Here is a 17,069-nt window from a genome sequence, read left to right as displayed (position 1 = left end):
TTGTATTTACTTAAATTTGATGGATGTATATCCATCCTATCTGAAGGGCTCAGAACAGAGAATAATTCTGAGGCAATACGAGGCATTATACAGTTGTACCTCGGAAGTCAAACGGAATCTGTTCCATAAGTCCGTTCAACTTACAAAATGTTTGGATACCAAGGCGCAGAGTCTGATTGGCTGCAGGAAGCTCCTGCAGCCAACCAGAAGCCGCGGAAGCCACATCAGACATTTGGGTTCCAAAGAATGTTCACAAACCAGAACACTCACTTCCAGGTTTGCGGCATTCGGGAGCCAAAACGTTTGAGTCGCATGGCATTTGAGATCCAAGGTACGATTCTATAAAAGTAGCATCTCCTTTGCGGAACAAACCCACTTAACTAGGTGGCCCAAGACACTTAGTTCTCATTTTCATGTGCAATGTCACCTTCAGAAATCAGTAATAGAGTCTCCATCAGCTGTAACATTGACTTGTGAAAGTAATGGGAAGGGAAGGATTCCACCTCTGCCTTAAAAGGGAAGGACCATAGCTCAGTGGCAGAGAAACTGCTTTGTATGCAGAAGGTCCCGGCTTCAATCCCTGGCATCTCCAGGTAGAGCTGGGAAAGACTCCCTGCCTGAAATTCTAGGAAGCCGTTGTCAGTCAGGGTAACCTCTCGAGCTAGATGGACCAATGGTCTGACTCAGTATACAACAGCTTCCTATGTTCTATGTCTTGCATTCCTATCTCCGGAAAAATCACTTATAAAATTATTCTTTGCAGGTGTGGGAAAATGCAAATAGAGCATTGCAATGACCCAAGGTGCTTGCTTCTTCATTATGGCTCTTTAGTGCTGTTGAGGCACTGCTCTCCTGCAATCAGCTAAGAGTGAGATTATCACTGTAGTTCCAAACTGTTATCATCCTGGAATGTGAGAGCAAAGGTGGAAGTGGGTGGCACATTAGAGCTGCCCAGTCCCTGGCACAGAGATAGTGAGCGGTGTCAGATATCCTACCCCCCACAATCCGCTTTACAAATTTGGAAAATCTGAGAAGTGGCATAAATAAAATGAAATTAAAATTTAACGAGTGAAACAAAAAAACAAAAAAAGGCTAATGCCAACTGTTGGACAAATAATAACATAAGGGATTATGTTACAGGTAATGGAAGAAGTGTAAACAGGTAGCTGCAAGGCAAGCAATGCAGAAAGGCAGCACTTCATACTATCCCCAGCTATGTTCTAGATCACTTTTCTGCACCAGGTGAGACAATAGCAACCGTTGAAATGTTAGTGTTGCAACTGCACTGGAAGTCAAAGAGCAAAAAGAGAACATTTTCATATGCCAGTTTTTAAAAACCACAATGAGAAAGAACTTGGTGCGGATTTTTGTAAGATGCTTCGAGGGCCTTTTTTGTCAGTCAAAGGGTGGGGTATAAATGCCTTAATGAAGAAAGGAAAAAGCAAACAGCAGAGAAAACATGGGAAGGAATTGTATGGGAGGAACATCTTCTGTGTTCTCCTTATTAACCCAACGAGTGACAGTTGTCTATAACAAAGAAAAAGACTGTGAAATCTCTCCAAGAAAACCAGGGCCCTGTATCACTATGTCCAGCACTACTACACTGAGAAAAGCCAATATATTATTTCTGTGGGTGCCCTGAAGTACTCCTTGAGGGGGTGGGATCAAAATGGTGTTGGCAAGTGATGTGAACCATGCCATATACCGACCGCGAAGCCAGGAACTCAGGTTTATCAGCCAATCTTCAGCTGCGAAACCACAACACCTTTCCAAACCTAAAACATTTCCAGTCCTTTCTGAAGCAGTCAGAGTTGTTTATCTGAACAACTGCAGCTTCACAGAGAACAGCTTTATAACATACACACAAACACATTTACAGTATTTGCACAAACTACTGCGGTGTCCTGATCGCACAAGAATTTTCATAATGGAAGTCAACATATGGTACACAACGCACTGCGTAACACAACCCTGCAGGCCCAACTGTGGCAGTGAGACATCACACCTAGCACCATCACCATCATCATTACACACACACCCACACACCCCTGCTTTCCACCAGGCTCTCCTGCACCATGCATTTTATGGCCATCCCCCACTTTTTAAAAAAATCAAGAAGGATGTCTGCTTCTGGGAAATTGGAGGAATTTGGAGAAAGGCATGGAAGGACTGGTGCAAGGCAAGAGACTCAGTAAGCGCACTGGAATCAGATATTTCCCTCTGGTCTACAGGATGTGTGGGGGGCACTAGTCTTGCTTTCTGTCCTAGAGAAAATGGAAGGAATACAGAGCTACACCACATGGAGAAATGCCCTATAGAGGCAACCCTTTTGTTGTAACTTACAAATGCCATGGCTTCCCCTTTAAAGGCAAATATACCCACAGCTGGAAACTCCTCCAAGTTAATGCAGCCCGCCCCTTCATAAGAGCAGCCACGCAAGAGGCTCATTAAATGTTTCTAGCTGGCAGGAGGCCAGAACCGGAGCTTGTTTGTTCTATATTCCGATAAACAGTCTGTTATGGGCTCCTAGGAGCAAAATCATGGGGAAAGCTACAGTTGCAGCATGAAAAAAGATACACATGCCACAGAGGCACAACCCTGGCTGCTTTCTTCCCCTCTGCAGCCATTGGAAATAGCCAGCGCCCATTCTAGCAGGGGGACCTGGTTCTCCTACGGGGCCTTCTGAACCCCAGGCCAATTGTAAGATGCTATCTATAAACACTGGCTGGGACAAGACATGGCTACAACATAGCATTTGTTGTCTTGTGCACACCTTGGGGAGGTGGGATTTTAACAAGTCCCTTGGTACGCACAGCTCCAACCCTGAATGTGAAAGAAAACAAGAGTTGCCATGTAGCTAAGGATGCAGAGAGGATCAATCTTCATCTCCCTTAATGCAAGATCCTCTATGAAAAGCCAGGCATTATGCAGCCGCAGCAGCAGACCTTTTTTTTTTATAGGCAGATTGCAGGCTCCTTGGGACATGGAGTACCCTGGCTGCCCCCCACCCACCCACCCCACTTGTATTGGCCAGCAGATGGGAAGGGCCAATGCAGGGCTAGATAAGGAGGAATGCCTGGAGGGAGGAGAGGGAGAAGAAACCCACACTGTGCCTGGTGCTTTAAATGTTTGGCCTGGCTTTGGAGGGAGAACACGTGACTTTCTGCTTGAGGAAGCAGCCGCTGCTCTGGCAGCTTCCAGCGGGAGATGGAGGAGGAGGTTGTGGGGGAAGGGAAGTGGAAGGGAAGGGGGTTGTTTAGAAACAGAAATTGCTGCAAGCCAGCGAAGTAGATTCAAGCAGACAACAGGTAGGGGGTAATGAGGGAATATGAGAGGTTAGGGTCTCAGGGATCCAATGTCAGATTAGGCGGAGGCTCCTGTGTGCTGGGAGATACACAGTAATGGTCCATGCCCACTGGAGGAAATTGACCCACACTCAGAAAATCTGGGCCAGACACTGGGAGATGGAGCAGTTAGACATTACCTACCGGTAGCCACTAGCATTACCTCGGTGTGGGGTGCAGCACCCTCTAGGAGTGAGGTTTAAATTCTCAGACCGTCAAGCCACTTCCCTGTCAGTTATGGGAGGTCATTAGTGAAGCCTCTCTGGCAAATTAGGCCTCTGCTGTGAAGGGTTTCCCCCCCAAAAAAACCATGGGATGTGTGGGTGCAGCAGCACAGCAGGCTCCCTACTGAAAGCAGCCTAACTTTTCAGTGCCGCCCACACAATCTGCTTGATTGTGTCACACGCTGCTGAAGCAGAATAGGAGCCACGGGCAGCAATTGTTCCAAAAGGAAAGGGGCTGGGAACTTGAGTTGAGCATGGCCATGTTAAACACGTCTTTGAAGAAAACCTACTGGGGAAGGTGTCTGACCCCACCCCACCACTCATGGCATTTAGAGAGATAACATTAGACAAAGAGTTCTGATAGTGGAACAGACAGTCTGCAGAGAATCAGTACCCATCCTTGATGTTTTATGGAGGATGGCCATCAGCTCCCTCTTAGCAGCAGTCTTGAATACTTAATGCATTCCTCAGTTATCAGACACACCCAATCCCAGATCTTAGCCTTCCTGACTGGCACCTGTCTTTTACCAAACACTAATGGGATGGGTCCATACTTGGCTTCAAGTTTCACAACTATGGCAACTTATGTGCAAGTGTTTTTTAAAAAAACTGGAGCAATGGTTGTGGGGCCTAATACTATACTGAGGAGCACCCAGAAATTACAAAACTCTAGTTCTGGAGCAACTCCCAGGCTTATCTTGAAATTTTCACTCTGATGGCACGGTAAGACCCATGTTGGCACAGAGCTGAAGGCTTGCCAGCTTGATCAATTTATTTATTTATTAAACTTGCTGGTTGATTTTTTTTTGAGGAAATGCAAACTCAAAGCAACTTGCAATATAATACAAAAATTAAAACCAATAACAATCTATGTTAATGAGCCAGCTAGTTCTCCTCTTCCCCTGCTCCAACTCAAAAGCACTTGGCAAAGAGGAGTGACCCCTTTCAACAGTACCCAACAACCATGTGGTCTCAACAGTTTCTCCAAAAAGAGCAGAGTTGTGGGGCAACAGTCAGTCCCCCACCCCAAAAAATAGCAACTTCCTCATCCCCCTTCTTGGGCCGCACAAGTCAACCCAGAAGTGGTCACAACCACAGCAACTCTGGAGGAAAAGCTTAACTTCATCAGACTGGAGTGAACCCCAATAAACCACATCCTTGAGTACTGTCGGGCTATGAATTACTGGAATCAGTGATCGTAAAAATGGAAGAGATGTTTGCACATTTCAGAACCCCGTAGAGGCGGAAGAAGCGCACACCTTCGCGCGCTGCAAAACAACATCCCTTGAGGATATCGGCACCCCACTGCTGAATACAACCCCCACAGGACGACCCTCCGCCCCACAACCGAACACCCCTGGAGAGCAGTACCCGCGCAGTCACTGCTGTCACAGAGCACAGGTCCCTCCCACAACTATTTTTGTAATGTTGATCTAGCTATCCTAGCCCGACCCCCCCCCCATTCCCAGCATTCCTCTTAACTGCACAGTGCCCCACTCCCAGCAACGGAGACCCTCCCCCATCACAGGAGCAACTCCAACAGGCATTCACATCAGCGCTGGGCACACCGCGGCAGCCCACCCCTGCCCCCCACTCTCTGGCCAGATACCAGCTATATTAGTGGCAAGCAAAATGCCCTACCGCAAACGCGCGCGCGCGCACAGATCCCTAGCCAACGCCAGGTTCCCCCACAGCCCGGACCCAGGGTCCCCGCGCCTCATGCTCGGCTGAAACCCCGCCATCCCCAAAATTGCTCCCCCTGCTTGGGAGGGGAGAGGAAGGAGGAGGAGGTTTCTGCGGGGTTGTTTTCCGTCTTGTTGCAGAGGGGCCCGGGCAGGGGCAGGGAGGCAGGCGCTTCCCTCAGGCTTCGAGAAGGATGTACGCCCCATCGCTCCCTCCTCTCTCCCCTTGCCCTGCTTCCCCGAGCGCTCGCACTCACCTGGGCACGCACAGCCCACTGACATCTTCACATGCCCGGCCTGGCGCAGGGGAGGTGCGACGTGCCCGCTCGGCGGGGCCCTGGCATCCGCCGCCCTGAGAGAGACCCCGGCCGAGCCCTCGGGCAAGGCCGCCCCCCGATCGCGGGGCCTCCCCGCCGGGAAGCGCAGCAGCCGCAGCAAGCGGAGCGGCGGCGGCAGCAGCAGCAGCCCGATTCCGCGTCTCTCGCGGCGCCCGTCGGCAAGTCCAGGGCTGGGCTACGCTGCGTACCGGCCTCGCCGTGCGCGCAGACGAGGCGCTCCGATCGGCTCCGAATCCGGATCCCGGGGGCTGATTAATATGCTAATTGCGCGGCGGAGGAGGAGGAGAGCGAGCGCGAGCTTGTCAAAGTGACCTGAGCCGAGCGCCGAGCCGCGACAGGGAGGGGAGGGGCGGGCGGGCGGGGGGAGGGGCAGCCATGTGACGCAGATGGGGAAAAACACACCAATCTCTGCCATAGCAGCCACCCTAGGCGGGCTCGCGCGGGGAGGGGAGCAGAGGCAGGCGCGCGCACTGGCCTGCGCGCCCGCCTCTCTCTCTTTCTCTCTCTCTGTGTATGTGTGTGTGTGTGTGTATTCTCGTGTGGTGGCATGTGCTGGCATGTTTTGCAAGCGTGCATATACATGTGTGCGCGCCCGGGGTGCAAAAGCACGGGATCACGTGCGTTGCGTGCATCTTGCTTAGGCGCGAACCGAACTTGTGGCTTGGGTTGAATCGTTACAAAATTAGAAGGATCCTCGGGAGCCGTCCATTCCCTCCCTCCCCTTGCACCGAGGCAGGATTCCTTCCCCGACCAAATTCCTGCCGCAGATGGCCCAGCCTCTTGCACCGATTTCTCAAACCATTTGTCTACACAGGATGCCCTGTGTAGTTTCGTTTGCTGCAAAGCCTGCCTGCCACCTACCCTGCAACTAAGGCCTGCTAATGAGGTGTGTGGGGACCGGCCACGATGACTCAGTGGCGAAGAAGGCTAAAGGCACACTGCAATGCACGGCGGCGGCACTTTTCTTGTATCGTTACTTTACATTTCCCATGATTCACTAAGCCCTGGTTGTTGCAAATACGTTTCAGAGCTGAGCCTGGGTTAGATCTGCCACATCAAAAAACCAAACCAAACAACACAAAATTCGCTCCCTCCCCTCCCCTTACCTGTATTCCAAAGTAATTATTCCTAGAGGGGAAATGCAACCTAAATGGTTCTTCCCACAAGTTATAAGCATGACATCTTGTTCTTTATTATCAAAGAAAAACCACATCCTCCTACTTTAAAAGCAATCTTTGTGAAAAATTAAAATTAAAAAATTGTTCCAGAGGCAATTGCTCAGGAGTAGCACTCATATAAACCTCCATATATTTTTCCCTGTACAAGATAAATAAAAGATGTCCCTTCAAAATTCCTATATATATATATCATGTTTCTGATGCTCTTTCTTGAATCTTCCATTTTTTCCTTTGCATCATATTCAGCATTAAGCAGTCAAATTGTTACATATTTCTTTCTGCTGAGGCCTAATCAGTGTTAAGCAGAGCAGGACTAATACTGTGTCTTGGCTATAACGTTTCTACTAAGGCAACACAAAATGGCTTTCGTCTTTATGACAGTGCCTCCTAGAATGTACAGTAGTTTGTGATCTACTGTAATGCCTGTATTCTTTATCTGCAAAGCTATAGCCCAGCCAGTCTTTTCCTATATTGCATTTATACTGTATTCTTGTTGAATTCCATACTGCAGTTTACAATCCATTTCTTCGAATTATTTGACTCATTTATAACCCATTTTCCTTCACCGACAAAGCAGCATACATTGTATCCTCACAACAACCCTTGGAGGTAGGTTAGACTGAAATAGCCCTATGGTTCTCAGTACAGTAAGCTTCACAGCTGAGTGAAGATTTCAACATGAGTCTCTCCAGTTCTAATCAAAGTGACCACTATACAATGCCGACTCTCATTCAGCTATAAATAATAAGTTCAGTCTTAATTTATTTTAATATATATTAATTTGATTTTCATTTTGGTTACTTGAAGAATTAGATGTATATTTGCAGCCTCAACCTCTTACGACTTTTGGTCCCCTGCATAATTTATATGAGTACCCTTATCACATCTTAAATGGATTAAGAGAAACAGACCACAAAAAAGAGAGAGAGCAGAATTTGAGCTCCAATATCTTATCAAATGCGATGACTCTGTCTTGAAACAATTAAGTTAAAAATAAATAATAGCAATTAATGGACCTAACTTAGACATGTTCATGAATTTTAGTGGAACTATTCTGAGTAAAACTCTTGTTATATACAGTACTCAATTAATTTCTCTTGGCACTAAAGAACCATCAACAGATGCGCTCCACAAATGTAAGCCTAGGGTGGCATTCAACTATTTTGTACTGTACTCAGAGTAGACTCAGCTGAAATTAATGGGCCTAACTTGGAATTGTAGAATTGGGACATCGAGGGTCATCCAGTCCAACCCCCTGCAATGCAGGAATTCTGCCCACAGCTATCCCTGGGTGGGCTGGAACCACTAACCTTTTTGGTTAACAGCCAGACACACTGACTCATTGCACTACAGAAGTGTCCTGTTCTGAGTAAAACCTAGCTGAATACCACCCATAGCAGGGCAAAACTTCTAGTATGGTTCTCAGGCATGCTTAGGTCTCAGAAATTTATCTTTAGAAATTAAGCCTGTTAAACTGCTTCTGACCATGTCAAGACTGCACGTAGAAAATACACAATAACACAATCAATATTAATTCCGTTGGATACTTTGAAGTCTGCTTTTAAGATACAGGAAAGCAGAGCCTGCCTCAGCTTGCTTATGTGCACTGAGTACCTTATATTAGGCCACAAACAGCATGTGTTCATTTGGTCATCTCCACACTGCTCCCCACAGCCCAATTCTAGCAATGTGCACTAGGGTAAATAAAAAAACAGGTTATTTTTAATTAGTACATGGCTGTATTTCTTTTTAGCTGTACTTTTAAAATACATAATTCTAAATTTTGACAGCACCTCTTTATACATGTTGGTATTATCTGCAGTTTTTATTTGCTTTCCCCCCTAGTTTCACCATAGGTTCTCCTGGTCCTATCTTTTCATTCATACCACTTTATAAGGAACTCTATAAAAAACCTAGCTTATTTCCCCCCCCCAGCTTTATATAACAATTAAATATCTACTCTTTGATTATTAAGTTGAACTGATGGTGCACCTATGTGTGATGGCAGAATTCTCCCATTTCCTGCTTAGGAGAATGTCATCCAACCAAGTGAAGAAGAAGAAGAAAACACTAGGTGAATTCCAAGTACCGGTAGTACTGCATATTCATGGTGTTCACTGATATCTCTTGACACAGTTTATCCCCCAAAGGTAGGGTGGAATAGTTTTGTGTTATTGCTATAAAGGAGTGGGTGGGAATCATGTTCTACATTATTTTTATTCACCATACTTTCCTTTAGGTGTATACAAATCCACAAAGTTACCATTTATTTTAATAACTTCCCAGCAATGGGAGCCACGAGAGCAAGCAAGTGTAGTGGTTAGAGGTGTGTTCCCAACACTAGGCCTGTGGGCACGCATGCACCTGCGGATGACATCCCTGGTTATCCAGGGATAACCAATATCTATTTTGTTGGGGAGCACAACATTCTGTTAGAGGAAAATCTGGGGTTGCCTTTAAAAGCTCAACTCTCCATCAAGGGACTCCCCTTGTCCCCCAAGTCCATTATCAGACAAAGAAAAATGGATGGAGGCAGGAGGCAGTGAAAGCAAGGCAGATCTTTATTTACCTGTTGCAACAGAATTCCTTGCCCCCTTTGGTAGGAGGTGAGGACCCAGAACAAAGGTGTCCGAGAACTTTTAAAGGCTTTAGAAACTGTCCAGCCCCGTAGCCAACGGTTACCCAAAAAGCTTCATACACTTGCCACCAAAAGAAGAGGTCTACAGTACAATAGAAATTTAAGAGTGTGACTTGCCTCCTGTCTGTCAAGATACCTGATAAGATTTTACTGATTGCATTACCTGGCCACCATGGGCCATTCTTTTGAGATGGTAAATACCTTAGTTCCTGAATCCAGGTCACAGACCTACCCTGTTCATATATATAATATGATTTAAAGGATTTGTAAGTGGACAGTGTTCTCGAATCAACATGAGTCTGACCAAACTGTGGGAGGCAGTGGAAGACAGCAGTGCCTGGCATGCTCTGGTCCATGGAGTCGCGAAGAGTCGGACACGACTAAACAACAACAAAGTGAAAAGAACAATTGGGGGAGGTTTTTTTCAAATATACTTCCTTCTGCTGAGGAAATATTTGGGGTCATTAGGAAAAACAATATGGCTTTGGGATTGCCTGTGTGCTAAATTAAAGTGTCTAGTTTTTCAGGGAAATATTTCCTAATTTTGAAGGGTGAACGATTGGTTTTCTGTGGAGTATGGCCCACTATGTGTGTACACCTTAAAATTATTGTAACAGTTCTCCAGAGGGTTGGGACAATCTGATTTCTTAACAGATGGCCAGGCTCTTTAATAAATTAGCTTTTACCTAGCAGCAAGGAGCACAGATATGGAGCACATAAAAAGACTGCACAGATATGGAGTTGGGGAAGGGATATGAGTAGCAAACCTGCTTCCTGAAAGACCTCTTAGAAGAGACAGGCTGTTAGCGAAATGTGCATTCAGACTGATTTATTATTTTTATTGCAAGAGAATGACATTAAACAAAACTAGAGGAGATAGGGTGGGGATAAGTGGTCACTTAATTATCACCAAAAAAAGAGAGCAAAGGGTGGTGCAGATTTACAGTATTAAAAAATTCACATGTGTTGATCAGAATGAGGCAGAAGCTGAGGATGGAACAGAAGAAACCCTGGCTTTCAATAAGTTGGTCCCCTAAAAGAAACTCACCCTCTAGCCTAAAAGCAATTTGTATTTCGATAATTATTGATGGTGGTGGTGATAATTCCTACTAGAAGCCTTCCAAAGGATATTAGATAACCTGTTCCTAGATGTTGAATCTAAAAGAACAAAGAGAAAGAAAGTAATACTGAAAGGATGCAGAACGCATTCACAAAAGGAGGGAGCACTTACTAATAAAATCTGACAATGACAATAAACTTCACATTCTGATGCTCATTCTAGCCAGTGCAAATAGAACAGAGTTGTCGTATATTTCTGTCAATATAAATAGTTGAAGTATAATTAAAAGCCTTTAAAATGTACAGTCTGACTGACATCAATAACACAGTACCACTAAACTGTAGCAGGCAACGGAGCTAAGAGGTGAAACTTGAATATGTATCCAAAACAGAAACTTTAAAAATAAAAGTCACATTCCTCAATAGATGTAGTAGTGTCTTCCAGTTAGGGAGTTGCAACTTTATTCAGTATCATTCCTTTTCAATGTAATTTCCTGAAAATATTCAGAACAATTTAAGATGCCTTACAGAAATTAATGAGGCTACTGAAGCAGGAACCAAGCCTTTAGGCTCATGGCTTTTGGTTTCAGACTCCGAAATTTAGGGCAGTGCCAACATTCTTGCCTTGAACATGTGTGTGCAATAGAAAATAGTCTTTTAATATTAGTATTCTTAAAGAGGAGAGTGGGGGGGGGAATCTACTGAGGCTGGCAGGCAGGGAGGGCTGGAGAAGATGCCAGGAGCCATATGAAGAGAGAGGTTCAGGAAAGCATCTATGGAGAAATCACTTAAGAGACCTTCTAGATAGATTCCATATAGCCACCCAAAGAGTTTGTGAGAAAATCTGGAGCTTGGCACATTCCAGGAGAACTGCTCCCATTCTCCTGAATAACATACCGTACTGTTTTTTGACTTATCGGGTCAAACTTTGGAGAGACCGGTACCTTATTTGTAAAGAGGATCGCTGTGATTCTCTTCCCAGATTGTCTACTTTTGACTTCAACCGGCCCTCCCCAGACCATGTGCTTTAATTAGAAGGAAAGCTTATGTTAAACATGTCATCTTGATTAACTAGTTTGTAGAACCATTCCCTTGGTGCTGGACACAGCTCCAGTCCCTAGTGAGGGGGGATTAATCAGGTCCAGGGATGGGAAGTTGGCAGGGATGTTTTTTTTCCACTTGAGGCAAAACTGGAAATCCTGCTCCCACCCCACTCCTCCTCTGCAGCCTGGCTAAGGTGACTGGAGGTAGTCTGGGAAAGCCCTGGTTTGCTGAATGAGGGAAAAGGGGTGGAGTGGGATGGGTATATGTGCAGCAGCTGCTGGCAGTGACAAGTAAAATCATAGAACTATAGAGTTGGAAGGAACTCTGAGGGTCATCTAGTCCAATCCCCCGAAATGTAGGAATCTAAACCAAATAATTGATAACTCTCCTTTATTTCATTCCTCATATTATGCCCAGCTGTAGCACTAAGCTAACTGTAAGCTTCATCCCACACACCCAACCCACCACTGTTTTACAATCCAGTATCATCCCAAGATCATTGAGGCTATTTCGCATTGTCCATGTCAAGGACATGTTGAAAGTTAAATCCCTGTTTCTGTCTATGTGTGATGTTACTTGGGGCTAAGAGAAGAAGCAGGTTTTATTCAGGGCATTTTTATACGGAAACCTGCTGTGTCTAAACATCTCACATATGCACACACCTGTCAATAGTGAATTCCCAAATTCATAAAAAGGCAATAGAAGCCTTGTGGGCAAGTATTTTCCATGGTGAGCAGTATATGACAGCACATGGGAAAAGGGCGTTTTCATAGCTGGGTCATTTTGGGACAACCTTCTCTAAATCTTGCAAAGTCATCATGCCATCACAAGGCATCCGGCTCCCTACAGTGGCTTTGTGCCCTCTTAAGATTCTGCTCCTGGTGCCCCAATGCCAATCAACAGTTCCTCAGTCCTATAGCCATGTCTGGGCAGAAAGTGCAAATGTGCCACCTATAGACTGAATTCTGAAAAAACATCTGAAGCATTGTGGATGGCTGGCATTCTGTCCAAGCAGCAGCTGCCTAAGGTGAGCTGCATCCTGTTCACCCAGACATTTTATGGCTGAAAAAAAGCTGTTTTTCTTGTGCTCTGGAGCTTCCTTAGGAAGCAAGTGCAAAATCTTACAACCAGAGTATATACCTACGGTATATGATACACAGGGACTGTTTTTCACTTCTGCTGCAAAATAATTGCAGGAGAGTTATTCTGAACACATGCACCAAACCATTCTCTTGCATGTTGTGGAATTTGCTGCCAAGGAGTGTGGTGGAGTCTCCTTCTTTGGAGGTCTTTAAGCGGAGGCTTGACGGCCATATGTCAGGAATGCTTTGATGGTGTTTCCTGCTTGGCAGGGGGTTGGACTGGATGGCCCTTGTGGTCTCTTCCAACTCTATGATTCTATGTTGAATAACTCACACCACATATCAACAGTTTTCAACCAGTGTGCTGTGGCACCCTGGGGTGCCTTGAATGATGGTCAGGGGTGTTGCGGGCAACACTGGCCTCTATCCCTCTTTCCCTTCCTTCCTCCTCTGATGCCTTCTTGCATCTCTGCCTCCTGTTTGTGCGGCTGTTTGTTGCAGCAGAACCACCCCTGAAACAGCCTTGTCTCTGGTGCCTGCCAGCCTGTTACTTCCCAATTTTGAGCCACAGAGTGTGATTACTGTGGTAAGAATTTGGCTTCTATACCACCTGTTTGTTACCCAGGTGAGGGAACACCTTTTAAATAAAACACAGAACCAAAAGAATTACAGCAAGTGTCAGCATATTCAGTTAGGGACCTGGTTTATTTACTATTGCAATAGCACAGCCTTGCCAATCAGTTACTCAGCAGAACCAGTTCAAAAAGGCTGCCCAGAGACAAATCAGAACAAAACTTATATAGTAGTTCAAACACAGCAAACAAAGCATCATAAAACATCAAGCAGTCTTCTGCATACATCAAGAAAGGTTACAGGTCATGAGAAATAAAACACACATGGCTCCATACAGCTAACTTCACCTCCACAATTACCTTTGGGTGCTCCTAACTGCTCAGGCCATTTGGGTCTCAAAAGTGCTACTTTATCACTGTTTCCTTAGCAACCCAGCCTTTGACAGGGTTCTGGTTACAGGTAGGTAGCCGTGTTGGTCTGGATCGAAGTAAAATAAAAAAATTCCTTCAGTAGCACCTTAAAGACCAACTAAGTTTTTATTTTGGTATGAGCTTTCGTGTGCATGCACACTTCTTCAGATAACAGGGTTGTTGGCATTCCTGTCCCTATCTGTTCCTTGGAACCCCTAAGGAGATGCTAGGGCTAACTCACAATAGACATAGGAAAACATCCTGCCATTTGTGCCACTTTCAGGGTCAGATAGGAGAGATGGAATGCAGCGGAGGAGGGAGGCATGAGAGTCACAAAATGCTGGCATGCAGGAATCATTCATAGATGCATTCTAGCCAAAGGTAAAATGCAATTAATATTGAATCATTTTTTTAAAAAATCAGAAAGCTACACCCTGGTTCTCTAATTCATACATCATCATTGTTGTTGCTGTTGTTTAGTCATTTAGTCATGTCACGACTCATTACTGAGGTCAATCTCCAGGCTTAGGCAGGTTTACATGTACAGGTAATTTATTCATCTTGTTATAGAAAAAAATGGGGTTGGCTTTTACAGTCCAACTCTCCATCAAGGGATTCCATATCCCCTACTTATGTTATCGGTGAGAGAAAATTGATTGGAGAAAGGAACCAGCAGAAGGAAAACAAGGAAGATCTTAAGATAACCGATAGTGTTTCACTGATAACCGATAGTGTTTCACTGATTGCATTGCCTGGCTAGCCTGGGTCATTCTTTTGAGATGGTAAATACCTTATTTCTTGAATCCAGGTCACAGACCTACCCTATTCATATACAAAATATGCCCTTAAAACAAAATTAGAAAGATTTGCAACTGAAAAGAACTATTGGGGAGGTTTTTCCAAGATGCTTCCTTCCACAGAGCAAATATTCGGGGGTCATTAAGAGTCAAAGTAGATTCAGGATTGCTCTCCCATACTATTTCAGACATGTGTTTTATGTATTTACTAGTGTATTTCAGCCCGTTTAATAACGGGCGCTAGAACATCCTGGGGTTCGGAGAAGCGCTTGCGCAGCGCTTCTCCGAACCCTGGGACCTGTCCTTGCTGTCGGCGGCAGGGGGACAGGAACGGAGGAGGAGAATGCGCTGCGTTCTCCTCCTCCGTTCCTCTCCCGCAGCCGCCAACAGGAAGGACGCGCGCACTCTCCCCCCCCTGCCTCCTCCAACCGCCGCTCCTCACGGCCAGGGAGGGTTGTGAGGAGGCTTTCGCCGGCCTCCACCCTCGCTTCCCTGACGTGCCCTGCAGTGAGGCGGTGTCCGGCGGGAGCGGCGGTTGGAGGAGGCGGAGGGGGGGGGAGAGTGCGCGCGCGCAGTCTCTGCTGTCCAATCCCTGTATCCCTGGGGCACATGCGCAGTGACCCAGGGACACACGGGACAGCTTGGACGCAGGGACAACTTGGACATTATTATATAGGATATATGTGTGTTTACCTCATGCACTTATGAACATTCATTTTATTTATGATACCTTACATAATTCTGTTTCCGTGTGCTGCTCTGGTTTGCCAGAAGCGGCTTTGTCATGCTGGCCACATGACCTGGAAGCTGTACGCCGGCTCCCTCGGCCAATAATGCGAGATGAGCACGCAACCCGAGTCGGTCACGACTGGACCTAATGGTCAGGGGTCCCTTTACCTTTACCTTTACAGAATTCTTATAATATAATCTGGTCTCAAACCTTTTATTGTTGTAAAAATCAAGACCAGCAGTTTAAATGGGAGCCCACCAACAACCTGGTAACCAATACAATTGATTTACGAATGGGGTAAAGCAAAGCAGGCCATCTAGTTTCTTCTAGTATATTGCTGGCTGATTTTAAACAAAAATTATTTATTTATTTTTTAAATGAAATTAAGTTTCTGAACTTTCTTTAGTGGTAGCTCCCATCAGGCAGGATTACAATACTCTACCCTAGATTTTAAACATTGTGTGTGTATAACTGAGGCTATGTCTGCTTTCTGCACACAAACATATAGAATAGTGCTGTTGTATGTGGCCGGCCTCTGGCACTGGACTGGACTTTTATCTGCAGCCAGCTGGGTGGCGCTGTGGTCTAAACAACTGAGCTTCTTGGGCTTGCCAATCAGGTCGGCGGTTTGAATCCCCGCGACAGGGTGAGCTCCCGTTGTTCGGTCCCTGCTCCTGCCCACCTAGCAGTTCAAAAGCACGTCAAAGTACAAGTAAATAAATAGGTACCGCTCCGGCGGGAAGGTAAATGGTGTTTCCATGCGCTGCTCTGGTTTTGCCAGAAGCCACTTAGCCATGCTGGCCACAAGACCCGGAAAAACTGTCTGCAGACAAACGCTGGCTGCCTCGGCCTGTAAAGCGAGATGAGCACTGCAACCCCAGAGTAGTCTGCAACTGGACTTAACTGTCAGGGGACCTTTAACTTTACCTTTTACTGTAATGTGTTCTGCATGGGGCTTTCTTTAAAGATGGTCCAGAAGTTTCAGCTGTTGCAGAATACAGCCACCCAATTGCTTGCAAGGACAAGGTGGTTGGAAATCCAAATCCTATCAGTTGCACTAGTTGTCAGTGCGTTTCCAGGCCCAATTTAAAGGGCTGGTGATTGCCTTTAAAGTGGCAGAAACCTTGCAAAAAGTATATCTGAAGGACTGCCTGTACCTCTATGACCTGTCCAGGCCCTAAGAGTGCAGAGGTCCTGCTCAAGAGGCCCATTCTTAACATTTATCAGCTTAGCAGGCGCAAGAAATAAGGGCTCTTCTGTGTCAGCCCATCCTTATGAAATGCCTGGCTGTGACATACCTCGGGTTCCCTCCCTCATACTGAATCAGACCTTAGGTCTGTGTTGAACCAAAGGTGAACTGTTCTGGAAGCTCTGCAATGCCATCTCGGTAGTCAAGAAGATAACCCCACAATTAAGTGATAGTTGTTGTAGCAATGAGCTCATATATGTTTATATTCACATGCTTTGATATAAGCTAATTGGCTTGCTTTGGTGTTATCCTTATCTGTGGGTTTCGGGTCTTGGGCTGTGAGCCCAGAAAGGGAACTATATCTGTATGACTTGGGTATTTGCCACCTATGCCCTCATCTGGTCAGGTGAAGCGATGGGAAGTCCTGGCAAAAATGATGTATGCTGCTTTGTGTAAAAAGAATGCATGAACGTTTGCTTGGGCACAGACAAACAATCTCCATGCTGTGGTGTCCATCCTGCATCTGTAAAAGCTGGGAGACCTTGCAGGCTGATTTTCTGCAAGTCTACACCTTTCTCTTTAATATGTCCCTAGAACTGATCACTCTGGCATTTTTGACATCTTTCTTTGATATCCCTGCACCCAACCATTCCCACGAGCCCTCCTTTGAGCCAATGGACCAGAACAAGGTCCATCTAGCTCAGTAATGTCTACACTGACTGGCAGCAGCACTTCACAGTGTCTCAGGCAGGGGACATTTGCAGCCCTACCAGAAGTCCAA

General features: G+C 45.8%; 1 protein-coding gene across 2 annotated transcripts in view; it reads right to left on the bottom strand.

Annotated features, from left to right (window-relative positions):
* The window catches only part of LDB1 (LIM domain binding 1), a 64,675-nt gene extending 58,753 nt beyond the window's left edge, over nt 1–5,922 (bottom strand). For both annotated transcript variants that reach the window (XM_035132620.2, XM_035132621.2), the window contains exon 1: nt 5,508–5,922. In XM_035132620.2, the coding sequence (XP_034988511.1) occupies nt 5,508–5,532 (25 nt within the window). In that variant the 5' untranslated portion in view covers nt 5,533–5,922. The remainder of the gene's footprint in view (nt 1–5,507) is intronic.
* Nucleotides 5,923–17,069: the final 11,147 nt, after the last annotated feature.

This window comes from Zootoca vivipara, chromosome 5 (assembly GCF_963506605.1).
Source record: "Zootoca vivipara chromosome 5, rZooViv1.1, whole genome shotgun sequence".
Classification (NCBI taxonomy): domain Eukaryota; kingdom Metazoa; phylum Chordata; class Lepidosauria; order Squamata; family Lacertidae; genus Zootoca; species Zootoca vivipara.
The sequence above is the reverse complement of the archived record's forward strand: the minus strand, read 5'-3'. Positions and strand labels throughout refer to the sequence as shown.